This window comes from Thalia democratica, chromosome 8, assembly GCF_965202585.1.
Source record: "Thalia democratica chromosome 8, ktThaDemo2.hap1.1, whole genome shotgun sequence".
NCBI lineage: Eukaryota > Metazoa > Chordata > Thaliacea > Salpida > Salpidae > Thalia > Thalia democratica.
Genome location: NC_139172.1, coordinates 18,958,430 through 18,972,685, shown reverse-complemented (window position 1 = coordinate 18,972,685; position 14,256 = coordinate 18,958,430). Strand labels below are relative to the sequence as shown.

General features: G+C 27.6%; 1 protein-coding gene across 1 annotated transcript; it reads right to left on the bottom strand.

Moving 5' to 3' along the window:
* Positions 1-1,721: 1,721 nt before the first annotated feature.
* Positions 1,722-8,383, bottom strand: LOC145842963 (F-box only protein 4-like). Its single transcript, XM_082950436.1, has 5 exons — positions 8,131-8,383; positions 6,857-7,150; positions 6,118-6,289; positions 2,329-2,861; positions 1,722-2,008 (listed from the first exon to the last, which is right to left on the bottom strand). Exons 1-5 carry the CDS (start codon positions 8,381-8,383, stop codon positions 1,812-1,814), a joined length of 1,449 nt encoding a protein of 482 aa, XP_082806562.1. The 3' UTR covers positions 1,722-1,811.
* Positions 8,384-14,256: the final 5,873 nt, after the last annotated feature.

The following is a 14,256-nucleotide window of genomic DNA, read 5'->3' as shown; positions in this document are numbered from 1 at the left end:
TTGACAATGTTTATGAGCAAATATTCACATGGACTGTTGTAAATGGTCGTGCGGTGCAGTCTAGTATTAAATTATGGCGTGACATCTCAGCTTTGCTGAATATAGCCGAAAGTAATATGAAACCATTTTAACAATATAATATTTATAATTAATTACTTGTTTTAAAGGTAGGAAGCTGAAAACTACAAATAGAACTATTTTTTGCTAAATTGTTAACTCTTTCAATTTAATAAAGACACTATAAGCTTAGTTCGAATAACTTATGCAACTTAAAATAAAAACAGAAAATAGTTATTATAATACTTATTTTTTAATGTAGTTGGCTTATAATAGTTTGTGAAAGTTTTATATCGTTTTAATTTTGTTTTGATATTATAAAAGTTAAAAATAATTACACTTTTGTTCTTTAACATGAACGTTAGAAGTACTTTGTTATTATTCTATTAAATTCCTGTGTTCACCAACTAAATACTATTTAGTTTAAGAAACTAATTTACAAAAGAATTTTTGAGATAATACTATTTAAAAAGTTTTAAGTTTTAACCAGCTATGTTATTAATCTAAATTCAATTCTAAAACTTATACCTAACAAAATTTTAAACAATGTCATTATAATAGTTGTGTATTAAGAAAATATGATAAGTAGTAAAGTACAAGTTATCAACTATATTTCAAAGGTACACATCAAATAGAAGTAATTTAGTTCAGTCGGGTATTTTAAGAAATATAAACACGAATGCATAGATAAAACATTATAGTAACAACATTGTAAAAACAAGTAGAATGAAATCAATATACATAAAAGACTAAACTATTAGGCAATAAAATCTTATTTTTTCAAAAAATTATACAAAATTTTTAAATAATTACCTGGTAAAAATAAAAATATTAATTAGTAAGTTTTTGATTTTGGAAAAAAATAGTAATATGCTTTTATTAGATTAGTAAATATTAAACACAGAAAAAATGTATTATAGAAAACAATTATTGGACTATTATATTAAAAATTTACTACTTCTTAAAACAAATATTTATTAAAATACATAACTTAAGGTATACTGAAGTTTTTTAAAATGAAAGCCTCCATAAAACAAATCTAAATTATTCAAACACTTATAAATTCTCACAATGAATAAAAAGCATTAAAAATATAGGAGAAGTAAGATACAAAATACTTATAATTAGAAAAGGTAATAAACAACTATTATTTAAAAATTTAAATTGATTTTATTTTTAAATCTAAGTAACATAAGTGACCAGTAATTATACAATAAGATATACAAGACACACAATTTCAATAAAACTAAATATATTTCGAGCATATATTAAGTTTTATTGAATTTATAAGTCTTCTATACATTTACATTAAGCTTTACGATACTACATTTCAGAAAAAAGTTTGTTTAAAACCACTATAACATAAAATAAATAGAAACTATTACTGAGCTTAACATTTGTTAGTTTAAAAAATGTACAAAAGTATTATTTTTTTTTTTTTAATTTAGTTGAAAATTAGTTACTGATCTAAAAACAACTAAGCATTAAAACTAGTTTATTACCTAAAAACTTTTTATTAACTTTTTTTGTCTGAAAAATTTTTTGAATAATTTAATTACTGAAGCAATTTAAGTGCTTAGAAAAAACATGATTAAAATTATATTTAAGGACAAAATAAATTATTGTTTCTTATAACACTTTGTTATATGCAAATATAGGGCTTAAGAGTATGATTTATATTTTCTCTCATAAAAGAAAGTAATTAGTTAAAAGTAAAAAATACATTTATAATTATTAAGTTTTAAAAAATCAATTTATTGTTCGAACAGCCAAGATAGACCACTTTCAAGACCATCCAGGCTGTCAACATTGACATCTCGCACGAGCCAGGGTCGACCTGTTATGGAAGCGAGGTCGAGGTAGCTGGCAATTTCACAACAGGGTATTTTACCCTTGCTGAGTGATGAGTAACAGCAGATTACTAACAGAGGTGTTCTCAATAACTCCGTTTCTGCAAATGCAAAAACTGTTATTTTAAACAGGTCTTAATTAACAGATGTTCCAAATGAAGCTACTGGAGCATAACTTAACTAAAAATTAAAAGCAAACTTTTAAAGAAAAAACACTTTAAAATCGAAAACAAAGTTCAAACACCAGTATCAATAACTTTAAATACAATAAGTAAACTTGAATATTATCAACTGAAGTATCTTTTAAATAAAACAAACTCTGACTAAATTACCTTTGAAGTTAAATACCTTTTTAATATTAGGAAGTACTTATTAAAAGTATTTTTGCGTTTACATTTCTCAAACAGCCTTGTAAAAAAACCTTGTAACCCGTCCAAAAATGTCTTTAGTTCAAGCCGATTGGTTGAAATGTCGACGACATTCTGTCCTTCTTTGGAAGCGTCGACGGCGTACACCAGGCACCTCCTGCCGACTTGCCCGCTGTTGAGGAAATTTTTCACCGCGCTCGAAAGCACGAAACTGTGCTCGATGCAGACGAAGTTGTCAAAGGCGTCCTGGAACAGCGTGGTCGCCGATCCCTCAGAGTTCGGAAGCCTCACATCCAGTATCCTGCTGTTCAGCAACCTCGATAACCCGACCTGGTCCCTCCTAGCCTGACGGTTGTTCGAGTACAGGGCGATGAGGTTGAATCTCCTCTCTCCTCTGAATTCCAGCTCCACTCCCGACCCGATGCCTTCCTGACCGCCGGGAAGAAGGCCCTTGATGACGAAGAGGTCGGGGCGCGACCTAAGGAGGCAGATGAAAAGCTTGGACGTGTTCCTAGACTCCATGCCCGGTCCGAGCATTATGACCTGGCCGCAACCGATGAAGGTGGCCCACACGCTCCGCAGAAGCCTGAATAATATGATTGAAAGTTTCATTACAGTATAAGTTTTACATAAAAAAGCAATTTAAACCGGAGTTTTGTGTCAGGCTAAATGAACAGCTTCAAACTTAATCCACAGTCATTTAAATTTAAAATACTTGTATCCTAAAGTATATCATAAATAAAATATACACTTTAAGTGATAACTAATAGATCTGGTGGTTTCAATATTTTTTAAAGCAAGTAGTTTATCAAAGACATACAACTTGTTTAAGAAGAACATTTTTGTAAAAAGTTTTATAGCATTATGTACTTTTTTTTTTCAAAAATACTCTAGCTTATTAGTATTATAAAAACTTTAAAAATGACTGTAGACTTCAATTTATAAATGCTGACATATATGTTTTAAAGCATAATTACATTTAAAGAACTTTTTTTAATACAGTTTTTTTTTTTTTTTGAGTACCTAATATAATAAGTATACATAGTTTATAAACTAGATTAGTTTCTTTCAAAGTTTATTTTGTTCAAACAGTTTATATGTATTTATATCATAAAACATAAACTTAAAAGTTTAAACACTAAATTATTCAAACTTTCTTGATAAGTTATAGATTAATTAAAATTTAAAAGATCATAAAAATCCTAAGCTATCAAGGTATACATCAATATATTAACAATTTTACATTAAAGACCTAAAGTTTTAAGCATAAGTCTTTCTAAAGTTATTTAATATTATTTTAAAACATACTTTTACTTTCAAAAACTTTAATAAATGTATTAAATGTTTACATTAATAGAAAACATTTATATATAACTCTCAAATCGGTCCAGGACACAGTCAATTGTTTTTACTTGTGTTTTTTTTTCTGCATCAGTAGTTATAAAAAACCAGAAGATGGTTTAAAAAATCTACAAGTTTGTTGCATACTTCAGTTCAAATCGATTTCGGACAACAGTCCTTCTTCAGTGAACTTTAAACTAACAGAACTAAAACACATTCATGCAACTAAGTAAACAAAAATTTAAAAATATATTATGACGTAGTAACTTAAATGTGTGTATAAAACCAAGTTTTTAAAACAACCGATTTTTAATAGGATAGTTTTACTAAGAATAATTTTTGTTTCAGAATAGTTTTTAACCGTTTGTTTATTTGATAAAATGTTAACTTTAAAAACAATATATTAGGAAAAATAATTTGCTGTTAAAACAATTTAGTTTAATTCTTTATTTAATTTTATTATTATTTTTTTTACTTAGGTTTTGTTTCAAAATAGTTATTTTTTTTCATCAATAATACTATGACTTTAAGATAAGAAGTTTGTAAGATACAGTTTCTTATTAATATAGGTTTTTGTAATTACTTAAAGTATTTTTTGTGAAAAGTTTTATTTTTATTTCACCAATAGCAATAACTATTTATTAACAATAACTTACATCAAACAGTTCCTTACGAAGATAGTTTTTAATTTAAAGTTTATATCGGTAAAGTGTTTGTTTTTATATTCATTTCATTTGGATTACTTTTACATACAAAAATATCATAATTAAGTAAAAAATCTTCAAGCTTTTAAAAATTTGGTTTATATACACAGTTTTGAATTACTTCGTCATGACATACTTTTTAATTTTTATTTACTTAGTTGCATGACCGTGTTTTAGTTCTGTTAGTTTAAAGTTAACTGAAGAAGGACTGTTGTCCGAAATCGATTTGAACTAAAGTATGCAATAAACTTGTAGACTTTTTAAACCATCTTCTGATTTTTTATGTTTACATTAAGTAATGAATAAAGTAAAAAGTCTTACTTAATTAAGTTGCTACAAGAAATAACTTAAGCAATACTTCAAAATGAAACTTAAAGTCAATTGAGTAGACCAAAACAAAACAACTATTTCAACAGTAAAAGTATTATGAAAAAAGCCTGAACTTATTTTTAAAAAATTTGGTCAGTAGAACTATAAATAGTAATGTAAACTATGATTAAACTAACGCATCAAATAAAAATGTCATGCAAGTTATAATGGAAATATACATTTACTCAACTGAAAAAAAATAACAAAGAAAAGTAAAATAATTAAGGCCATAGGGGAGTAGACCATGTTTTTTACAAGTTGATCTTATTTTATAGAGTTTTTTCTAAGCTTCAAAATGCTTTTTATTGTTTTAAAAAATTCAAATTATTTTTTGAGATATGACCAGTCAAAGTCGGGCTGCATAATAGATTCCCTATAGGAAGGGAAAACTAAAACAGCGAAAAAAGACTATTTCATTTAAAATCTATCTCCTCCTACATTTTTCAAGCAATCTTCTTCAAACTTTCACAGTCTAATCTTTATACAATAACAAAAAAACGTTACTTTGGAATTAAAAAAAAAATTTGTAAAAATATATTTTTATTAAAAAAAAAACACTTTTTTTTTTAATTTTTTAAATTATTAAAATTCTAAAGTAACGTTTTTTCTTTGTATTATAAGGAACGTTTCCTGAAAATTTGAAGAAGATTGCTTGAAAAATGAAGGAGGAGATAGATTTTTAGTGAATTTTAAAATTTCCGAGAAAATTGACCTCGAAAAATTTGCGGTCCATACGTTTATATTGGAAAAATTTTACAAGAAATTAAATATCTCAAAAGTTAAATGATATTTTTGAATTCTGTAAAAACTGGCTTGTAGTTTGTACTTAAAACTTTCATATAAAAGCAATGTTAATTTTTGTAAAAAAAAATGTTGGACCCCCCCCCCCCCCCCCCCCCCCTATGGCCTTAAGTTTGTTGTATATGAAAATATTTTGAAACTGGAATATCTTGGTTTTTTCATTACTTAAAAAAAATTCTATGTTTCTATTCTATTGCTAAAAATCCATGTAATGCTAAAAAAATGAAAATAAAAATGTGTAAAATATATTAACACAAAAAATAGTACATGAAAACTTTACAAAACACAATAACTATGTTTTTGTTTTACCAATGTTATAAAAAATACTAACAAACTTCTTAGATATTATGCTAGTATTGATCTAATTCTAATTAATTTTAGATGTTTATTTATTCTCGTCAATAAAATTTTATTTAGAAAAATAATGCTTAAATATATGAAACAAAAGATTAATTTACTTTTCTACAATTATAACTATAACAAAACAACTAGTTAACATTTGAAATTCTTTTAAATTCTTTATTTGTATTTAAGGCAATCATCATACAAAGGTGTTAGACTTAAATATTATTTTACAAAATTGTTTATGTTCAAATACTTGATAAATATTTATTCTAAAATTTAAACCTAGGTATAGAGTAGTGAGAAGCAGAAGTTGATGGAAATTGTGATGTTTTCACTTCCTTGTTGTGCTTAAAGCGATGTTGTGCGCATGTTAAATACAACTGCTTGTAATTGAATCCAATTTCTCTACACCTCACTCTTTCTTCAAATGCCATTGTGTTTATTGGTACATAGCCTGTTGCACGGCAAAAAAGTAGACTTTGGTTAAATTAACAAAATTCTCTTGAAATTTAAAAAATGTTAAGAATAAAACAAATTTAATTTAAACAAAAAAAGCACTTTTCAGTTTTTATAAATAAAGTTTTGTTTGCTTTACTAACGTAATTTAAAATTAATATTATTTTTATATCATGTACAAACAAAAACAACTTTGTTTTAAAATTACTTAGCTCCATTAAAATCTTATTGTGTGGAAGCACTGAAAAATTTAAAAAATAAACACTGTGTATATATAAAAATATAAAAAGTAGAAATGTTAAAGTATTAAGCTTTGCTATAACTGGTTGTTTAAAAAACGAAAATTACTCAAAAATTATACTTTAAAAGGAATACATCTAATTATTTTCAACAAAATGTACTTGAATGTTTATATATATATATATATATATATATGTTTTAACATATTTTTATGAACTTAAAAAAATAGGTAGTATTTTAATACTAAGACCACGCTTAAACAGAACAGTTTAAAAAAAGTAAAACAATCTAACTGTTTTTAATATAAAGCAACAAAGATTATTACCTTTAGAAACAGATTGGTTATTACTCATCTCAAAAATTGTGTCATCTTTCAGCAAAGGGTAGCTTTTGTGGCACACTGAACTCCACTTCACCGCATCTCTGCACAGAAGTTCTCTCCAAACAAAAGTGTCACTACAAATTTCATTCCAGTGCCAACTGGCCTGCGACAGACAGCATATGTCGTTTGTTTCTAGCATTGACAAGATGTAAACCTTGCAGTAAAAAGGAAGTGAGCATAAGGAAGGTTTCTTTTCTTCTTCTAAATCTTCTTCAAGATACAATGCTGATAACTCATCTGTTGAAAATTTTAATGCATAATGTTACTTAGAATATAAATTACTGTTTAGTGTCAACTTAATACAAATAATATAGTTTTGCTAAATATAACAAATATACTCTAAAAGATAAATAAATAATATAAACCTATACAAAACTCACATGTAATAACTATTAATAAAATATTACACACAGTAACCATAAATGTTTGGTCATTGCCTTTAGATTAGTATAACCTGTCATAAAAGTGGCAAGTTTAAAACAGGGTTTCCTAAACTGATTTTCATCGTTACTCCTTCGTAATTATAAAAAAATTGCCCTCTTTAAAAGATATCGCCCCTTAAGTAGTAAATTACCTGTTTACTTTTTCATCACCTTAAAAATCTACTCCCACAAAGAGGCTATATTTCAAACCTTGGGAAAACCTTCTTTGGAATAATATGTTTTTTTAAACATTGTTAGTTTATTAAATCAAACTATTTAATAATTCTACATAAAATATGTTTTTAGTTAAGTATAAAAAAATTAGTTAAGAATTTAAAAATCAAAGAACTAATAAAGTCAAAAAACATTAAAAAATATAAAAAATACAGTAGCATGTTTATAAATGTGAACTTACAAGTAAGGCTTGAAAAACACATTATATTATTTATGCATTCAACTCTTACTGTTTTAGTTTGATTTTCCTTAAAAAATTGAACAAGACAACACTTTTTTTTGAAGTCAAAATTATATAATTTATTTTATTCAGTTATAACTTTTTTTTTTAATTAAATTAAAAACTTTTATTCAAAAAATCACAAAATATACTTTTTTTTTTGAATTTTCAAACAAAAGCTTTTTTTAAGTTATATGTAAGTTTATAAGTCATAATTATATGAAATTGTGTAAAGCGTTTACACATTTTGATTTATAAACTTAAAATATACAACTTTATTTTGTAATCTAAGCCTAAAAGCATATCATCCGAAAATTTAAGTTAAAATAAAGTACTACAACCTGCTAAATTCTCTTCCTCATTTTTTCCAGCTAGACTTCTAAGCTTTCTTTTAAAACTTGAAAATGCAGAGACTATAGCATTTTCTCTGTTTTCACTTTTGTTCTGGTACTGTAGTGGTTTGTTTGGGTCGAAATTCAACTGATGAAGTCCTGAGTTTTTTATTTGTATATTTTGTTGGACTTGTGGTGACTGATCATCACAGCAGGGTTCTTCTTGTAGGTTACTTTGTTGACTTTCATTATTAGAAGTCATTCTGTAGGTTTTTGAATTTGGATAAAACATATTAATCTTAAGTGTAATATTTTATTGTTACAAATTTCTTATACGTTTTAGATACACATGTTTTATTACAAAAAAATTCAATATACATATAAGTATAGTTCTTGCCAAAAAAAAATTTTTGACATTTTTAAAGCTTCCATTGTGACTTAAGCTTTGATTCAAAATGTATAAAAAGTATTAATTTTTGGATATAATTAATTGAAATGATTTTTAATTAATGTAGGTTTGGTTACACAAGGTAAAGAGAAACCAATTATTGGTTTTAAACAATTTATTTGATAGTTTCCATAGAATGCAATTATATAGTAAGCTATTTTCAACATAGGGTATTTACCAATAAGAAATATTTTTTGTTTGAAACAAGTTTTTTAACATGTAATGGGTTGCCTGCAGTAAAAAAGTTTTAGGTTTTTTTCATTCATAATAATATTTAAATAAGGTAAAAAATTAACACAGTAATATATTAAGAATAATACAAACCCCATTTTACCTTATTTTTTACCCCTAGACCACCTTACCCAAACATACAATAATTAACTAGTAAAAAGTATACATTAAAACTTAAATAAAATAAAATAAATAAGATGTTCAATCAGAATCGCTTAGATTTTGAAGCTGACAGACATTTAATGTGTGTTAAGACTTGTTTTATAACATAATGGTTGCATTTCATTTTTAGTTCATTGTTTTTATTTTGAATTGAGTTATTAAAAAAAATGTGCTTAGAAAAATTGAAAAAATATATGTAATGAACATAAAAGTTATTGTACTAAAATATTTCAAATTATACATAACTTAAAATTTGTTAACATCGTGTTAAAAGTAGTTATTATTATTATTATTATTATTATTATTATTATTATTATTATTATTATTATTATTATTATTATTATTATTATTATTATTAAGTTTATTGTCCAACGAAGGACCTAAGCATTAAAACCTAAGCCACTTAAACTGAAAGACACTAACATAAAAAGAAAAAACAAATTACAGTGATTAAATAAACATAAACATAAAACTTATAAAAGGCAGAAACTAAATAAACTAAAACTTTCACAACCAAATATTCAACAATTCCGAAGTCACCAATCTCCAATTATACGTTCCAAAGCAACAAATCCCTGTAACAAGCATTTCTGTCAAATCTTCAGAAGCTGTCTTCATCTTGCAGAACATTCATCTCAGCTACTATTTGCCACTCGTTATGACAGCAAATTCAGTCAAAAATCACTTCAAAAATTTGGCAGCAACAGTTCACAAATCTAGCTTAGGAATCAACTGAATATCCAATAATTTCAAAATCTAAAGCCCAAAGCACATTAACAACAGCCCTTCCAAAAATCAAAGTTGAAGAGTACCTAAAATCTATAAGGGGAAGGTGTAGCCTACAGATTAAACTACCAATAAACTACATACCACACACCAAATCAATGGCTAAAGAGATGAACAAAACTAATCACTTATAAATTTTACTGGTAAATATTTTATTTAAATCAAATCTTTTTAAGTTTAATCGAAAATGTTTAAGATTTTTGCACGATACTAGTTCATTTGGAAGTTTGTTCCACATTTTTACCGAACGATAGAAAAAAGATTTGTGCCAACCAACATAGTTGAAATGATATTTGCATGTAAATTTTCTATTATTACCTCTGAGTGAGTACGGAGACTAAATGACACGGTGCGTCAGAATGGCACAGCGACAAAGTGACACGGTGCGTCACTTAGGCACGGTGCGTCATTTTGGCACAGCGACAAAATGACACGGTGTGTCACTTTGGCACAGAGGGTCACTTTGGCACAGCGACAAAACGACATGGTGCGTCACTTTGGCACGGAGGGTCACTTTGGAACAGCGACAAAATGACACGGTGCGTCACTTTGGCACAGCGACAAAATGACACGATACGTCACTTTGACACAGCGACTAAATGACACGGTGCGTCACTATAGCATGGATTAACAAACTTATAAGCAAAACTTAACTTCTTCAGTAATATAACTTTTAATTGTGAAATTTTGATAGTAATTAGTTAAACACAAGATTTATTATATTTTTTCCTAACTATAGTAGCTTGATACATTTGAAACTATATATGATACATTGCTTTTAAATTTAAGTCATAGTATAAAAACAAAAATATTCTTAAGTTTTATTTTTTACGTTTCACGATTTTTCATATTTATGTAATGAATAAAACTTAATATTTTTTGTTAAAAGTTTAATTAAATATTATCAGGAATTGTTATAAAATATAACTAAGATTTAATTTAATACAGAGTTATTTCGTAGTAAGAATAAGTCATGCGTGTTTTAACTCTAGTTTTTAAAAATACAGAGTTAAGCTGCTTTTGTAGTAACTAGCCATTTATATTAAATATGTATATATATTTATACTCAACAAAAGATAATAAGTTAGGATGTTTACTTAAAACTCTGTATTGAAAATATATAATAAACTTGTCTAAAAGCAAATAATTAAAATAAACGGACCTGGAGCCTAAATTTATGAAAAAGTTAAAAATAGTATTATGAACAGTTTAGAGAAATTTAAGAGTCTGATCCAACCATTCATGCGCATTTATATATTTATCACTTTAAAAGAAATTAATCACTAGAAGAGGTTAAACATACAACATTGCTGCTGCAGCCTTCTAATTAAAGCTGCAGCCATTCTATTAAAGTTAATACTTTAAGTCTTAACTGTTCAAAATATAGTTTTAATTGTTTGCTAATAAAAGATCCTAGTAAAGTAACTTCACTGGAATATAAATAAAAACAAATTATACAGTAATCTTCCTTTATTCTACCAACATATGTTTCTGTGTGTCAACGAATCAACACACTTCAACTGGGTTGTTAATAGGAAAGATAACTCAGTTATCTTTCCTATTAACAACCCAGTTGAAGTGTGTTGATTCGTTGACACACAGAAACATATGTTGGTAGAATAAAGGAAGATTACTGTATAATTTGTTTTTACTTTAAGTCTTATTAATTTTTACAAAACTTTTTAGTCTAAAATATAAAAAATTTAACTTAGAGTATGACAGATATTATAGTATTTTATTGCATATAAAGATTTAATTTCATTTATATTTAATACAAGATCAGTAGATAAACTTAATAATAATACAGTAAAAGCAGATTTTAATTTGCTTGTAAAACATTTCTTCTACTATATATTCTTGAGTTTTATTACAAAGTTTTAAAAAACTCGGTTTTGTCTTAACTCTGATATGAAAATTATATTTAATTTTCTATTTTTAATCTTGCGAATAAAAAAAGAATTTTTTTGTAAAAATAAATACGTTTTCTGGGATTTCTAAACACTTATTTCTAAAATTTCAAAACAATATTATTTATTAATTAGGAGTTAATTTCTTTCTGATGAAAAAGTAAAAAAAAAAAAATTTTATTATTATAATTTCGTCAAGGAATGCAGTATTTTAGTTCTAAATTGCAACCTATTAAGTCGCCAAAAGAGCGCAAGTATTAATTTTTTTAAGCATAAAAACGTAAAATAAGAACCGCATTAGAATTTAGAATTACAACAGCAGAAAAGTTGCTTTCGATAACGTCTGAGTTTTAGTTTATAAAACAAATTTTCCTCTGTATTTACATCTACTAGTTTATTGTTTTGATGTACTGAATGATTGATCTAAAATGAAGATTGTACTTTTTAAATCAGAATGTTGCTGAAGTTTAAAAAATATGTTTATATGAGTTTTTATCTTTTTAGTCGTAAAATGGCAAGTCATTTTCTAATTTTTATTACTCGTTTCAAGTTCTAGTACTAAACTGTGTTTAAGTTTTTCCATTCGAAATAAATCAAAAATAAATTCCCTTTAATTTTGGCAGTCGTATTTTGTTAAAAAAGTTGCTGCTTTTGCATCTTTGTGAAAGTTGTTTGATACAAACAACTAGTTGTTGCTTATTAAGCACAGCTTTTAAGCACACCTAACACCTTGCTACTGCTTAAAAATGAGCATGTTGTTTATAAGTACGACGATGAGAATAGAAGGTATAAACATTAAGTATTTCACTTTATTTTATGAAGTCACGATCAAAAATTCCTGCGGTCTTTGTTTTTAAAGTTAATCAATGTGATTGTTGCTGATTCTACAAAACCGGTTAGAAGACAGGAAACCGAAAATAAGATCGTTGTCCATACCAATGAAGATTGAAGTTTCACAACAAATCGTTCCCTCTCTTATTAACCACCGTGTAATTTTGTCGCTGTGCTAAAGTGACCCTCCGTGTCATTTTGTCGCTGCGCCAAAGTGACCCTCCGTCCCAAAGTGACGCACCGTGTCGTTTTGTCGCTGTGCCAAAGTGACCCTCCGTGCCAAAGTGACGCACCGTGTCATTTTGTCGCTGTGCCAAAGTGACCCTCCGTGCCGAAGTGACGCACCGTGTCGTTTTGTCGCTGTGCCAAAATGACACTCCGTGCCAAAGTGACGCACCGTGTCGTTTTTTCGCTGTGCCAAAGTGACCCTCTGTGCCAAAGTGACGCACCGTGTCATTTTGTCGCCGTGCCAAAGTGACCCTCCGTGCCAAAGTGACGCACCGTGCTAAGGTGACGCACCGTGTCATTTTGTCGCTGTGTCAAAGTAACGCACCGTGTCAATTTGTCGCCGTGTCAAAGTGACCCTCTGTGCCAAAGTGACGCACCGTGTCATTTTGTCGCCGTGCCAAAGTGACCCTCCGTGCCAAACTGACGCACCGTGTCATTTTGTCGCTGTGCCAAAGTGACGCACCGTGTCTATTTGACGACCGTGTCATTTTGTCGCTGTGTCATTCTGACCCGCTCCCTCATAAAGGTGTGTTGTATTCCATCTTAGGACGGATGTAAACTAGGTACAGTTTCTTAAGAATTACCAAATCCGTGGATATAAAGCTTTTTAGAACTTGAAAAGATAAAATTGATGCAGTACGGTAAATAAAGTTAATATGATGGTTCCATTTTTAATTATCTGAAATAAAAATTCCAAGGTCTTTAAATACCTCAGTTTTAGGTAAGATTGCATTGTTTATTTTAAAATCAAACGCTGGAATAGGTGTACTTTTGCGAATATTCAAAACATGACATTTGCTGGGATTTAGGTTTAATCTCCTTTCTTTTAACCAATGGTAGATTTTATCTAAAGATTTTTGTAAAACTAAGTTAGATTGGCTAAATATTTTTGTGTCGTCTGCAAAAAGCTTAATGTTGCTATTAGAGTCAACCTCTAAGGCTATATCATTTATATAAATTATAAATAACAGTGGACCTATAACCCCTCCTTGCGGAACTCCACTAAAAATTGGTAAGGATTCTGAGAACGTGTTACCGATAACTACTCTTTGTGTTCTTTCCTGAAGAAATTCTTTGAACCATTCAACTAGATTTCTATTAATTTTGTATTGAGATAAAGTTTTTATTAACTTAAAATGAGAGACAGAGTCAAACGCTTTCTGAATGTCTGTACAAATTACATTGATAGATTTATTGGTAAAAAAAGATACTAACCATGAATGAAGGCAATCCAATAATTGAATACATGAAGTTCGTTTAGGAAGAAAACCAAATTGTTTCGGAGAAATAAGATTATTTAAGAAAAGATGATTAAATATTTTTAATGAAATTATATATTCAAAAGATCTGCAAAAGCTACTAGTTAGTGAAATTGGTCTATAGTTTAATGGATTATTTTTGTTTCCTTTTTTGAATATTGGTATAATATAAGATATTTTCCATTGCCTTGGTATAAAAGATATTGCTAAAGAGTAATTAAAAATTAACGAGATTGGGAAAATGAGAGAGCTAATAGTTCGTTTTAAAAAATACGAAGGTATA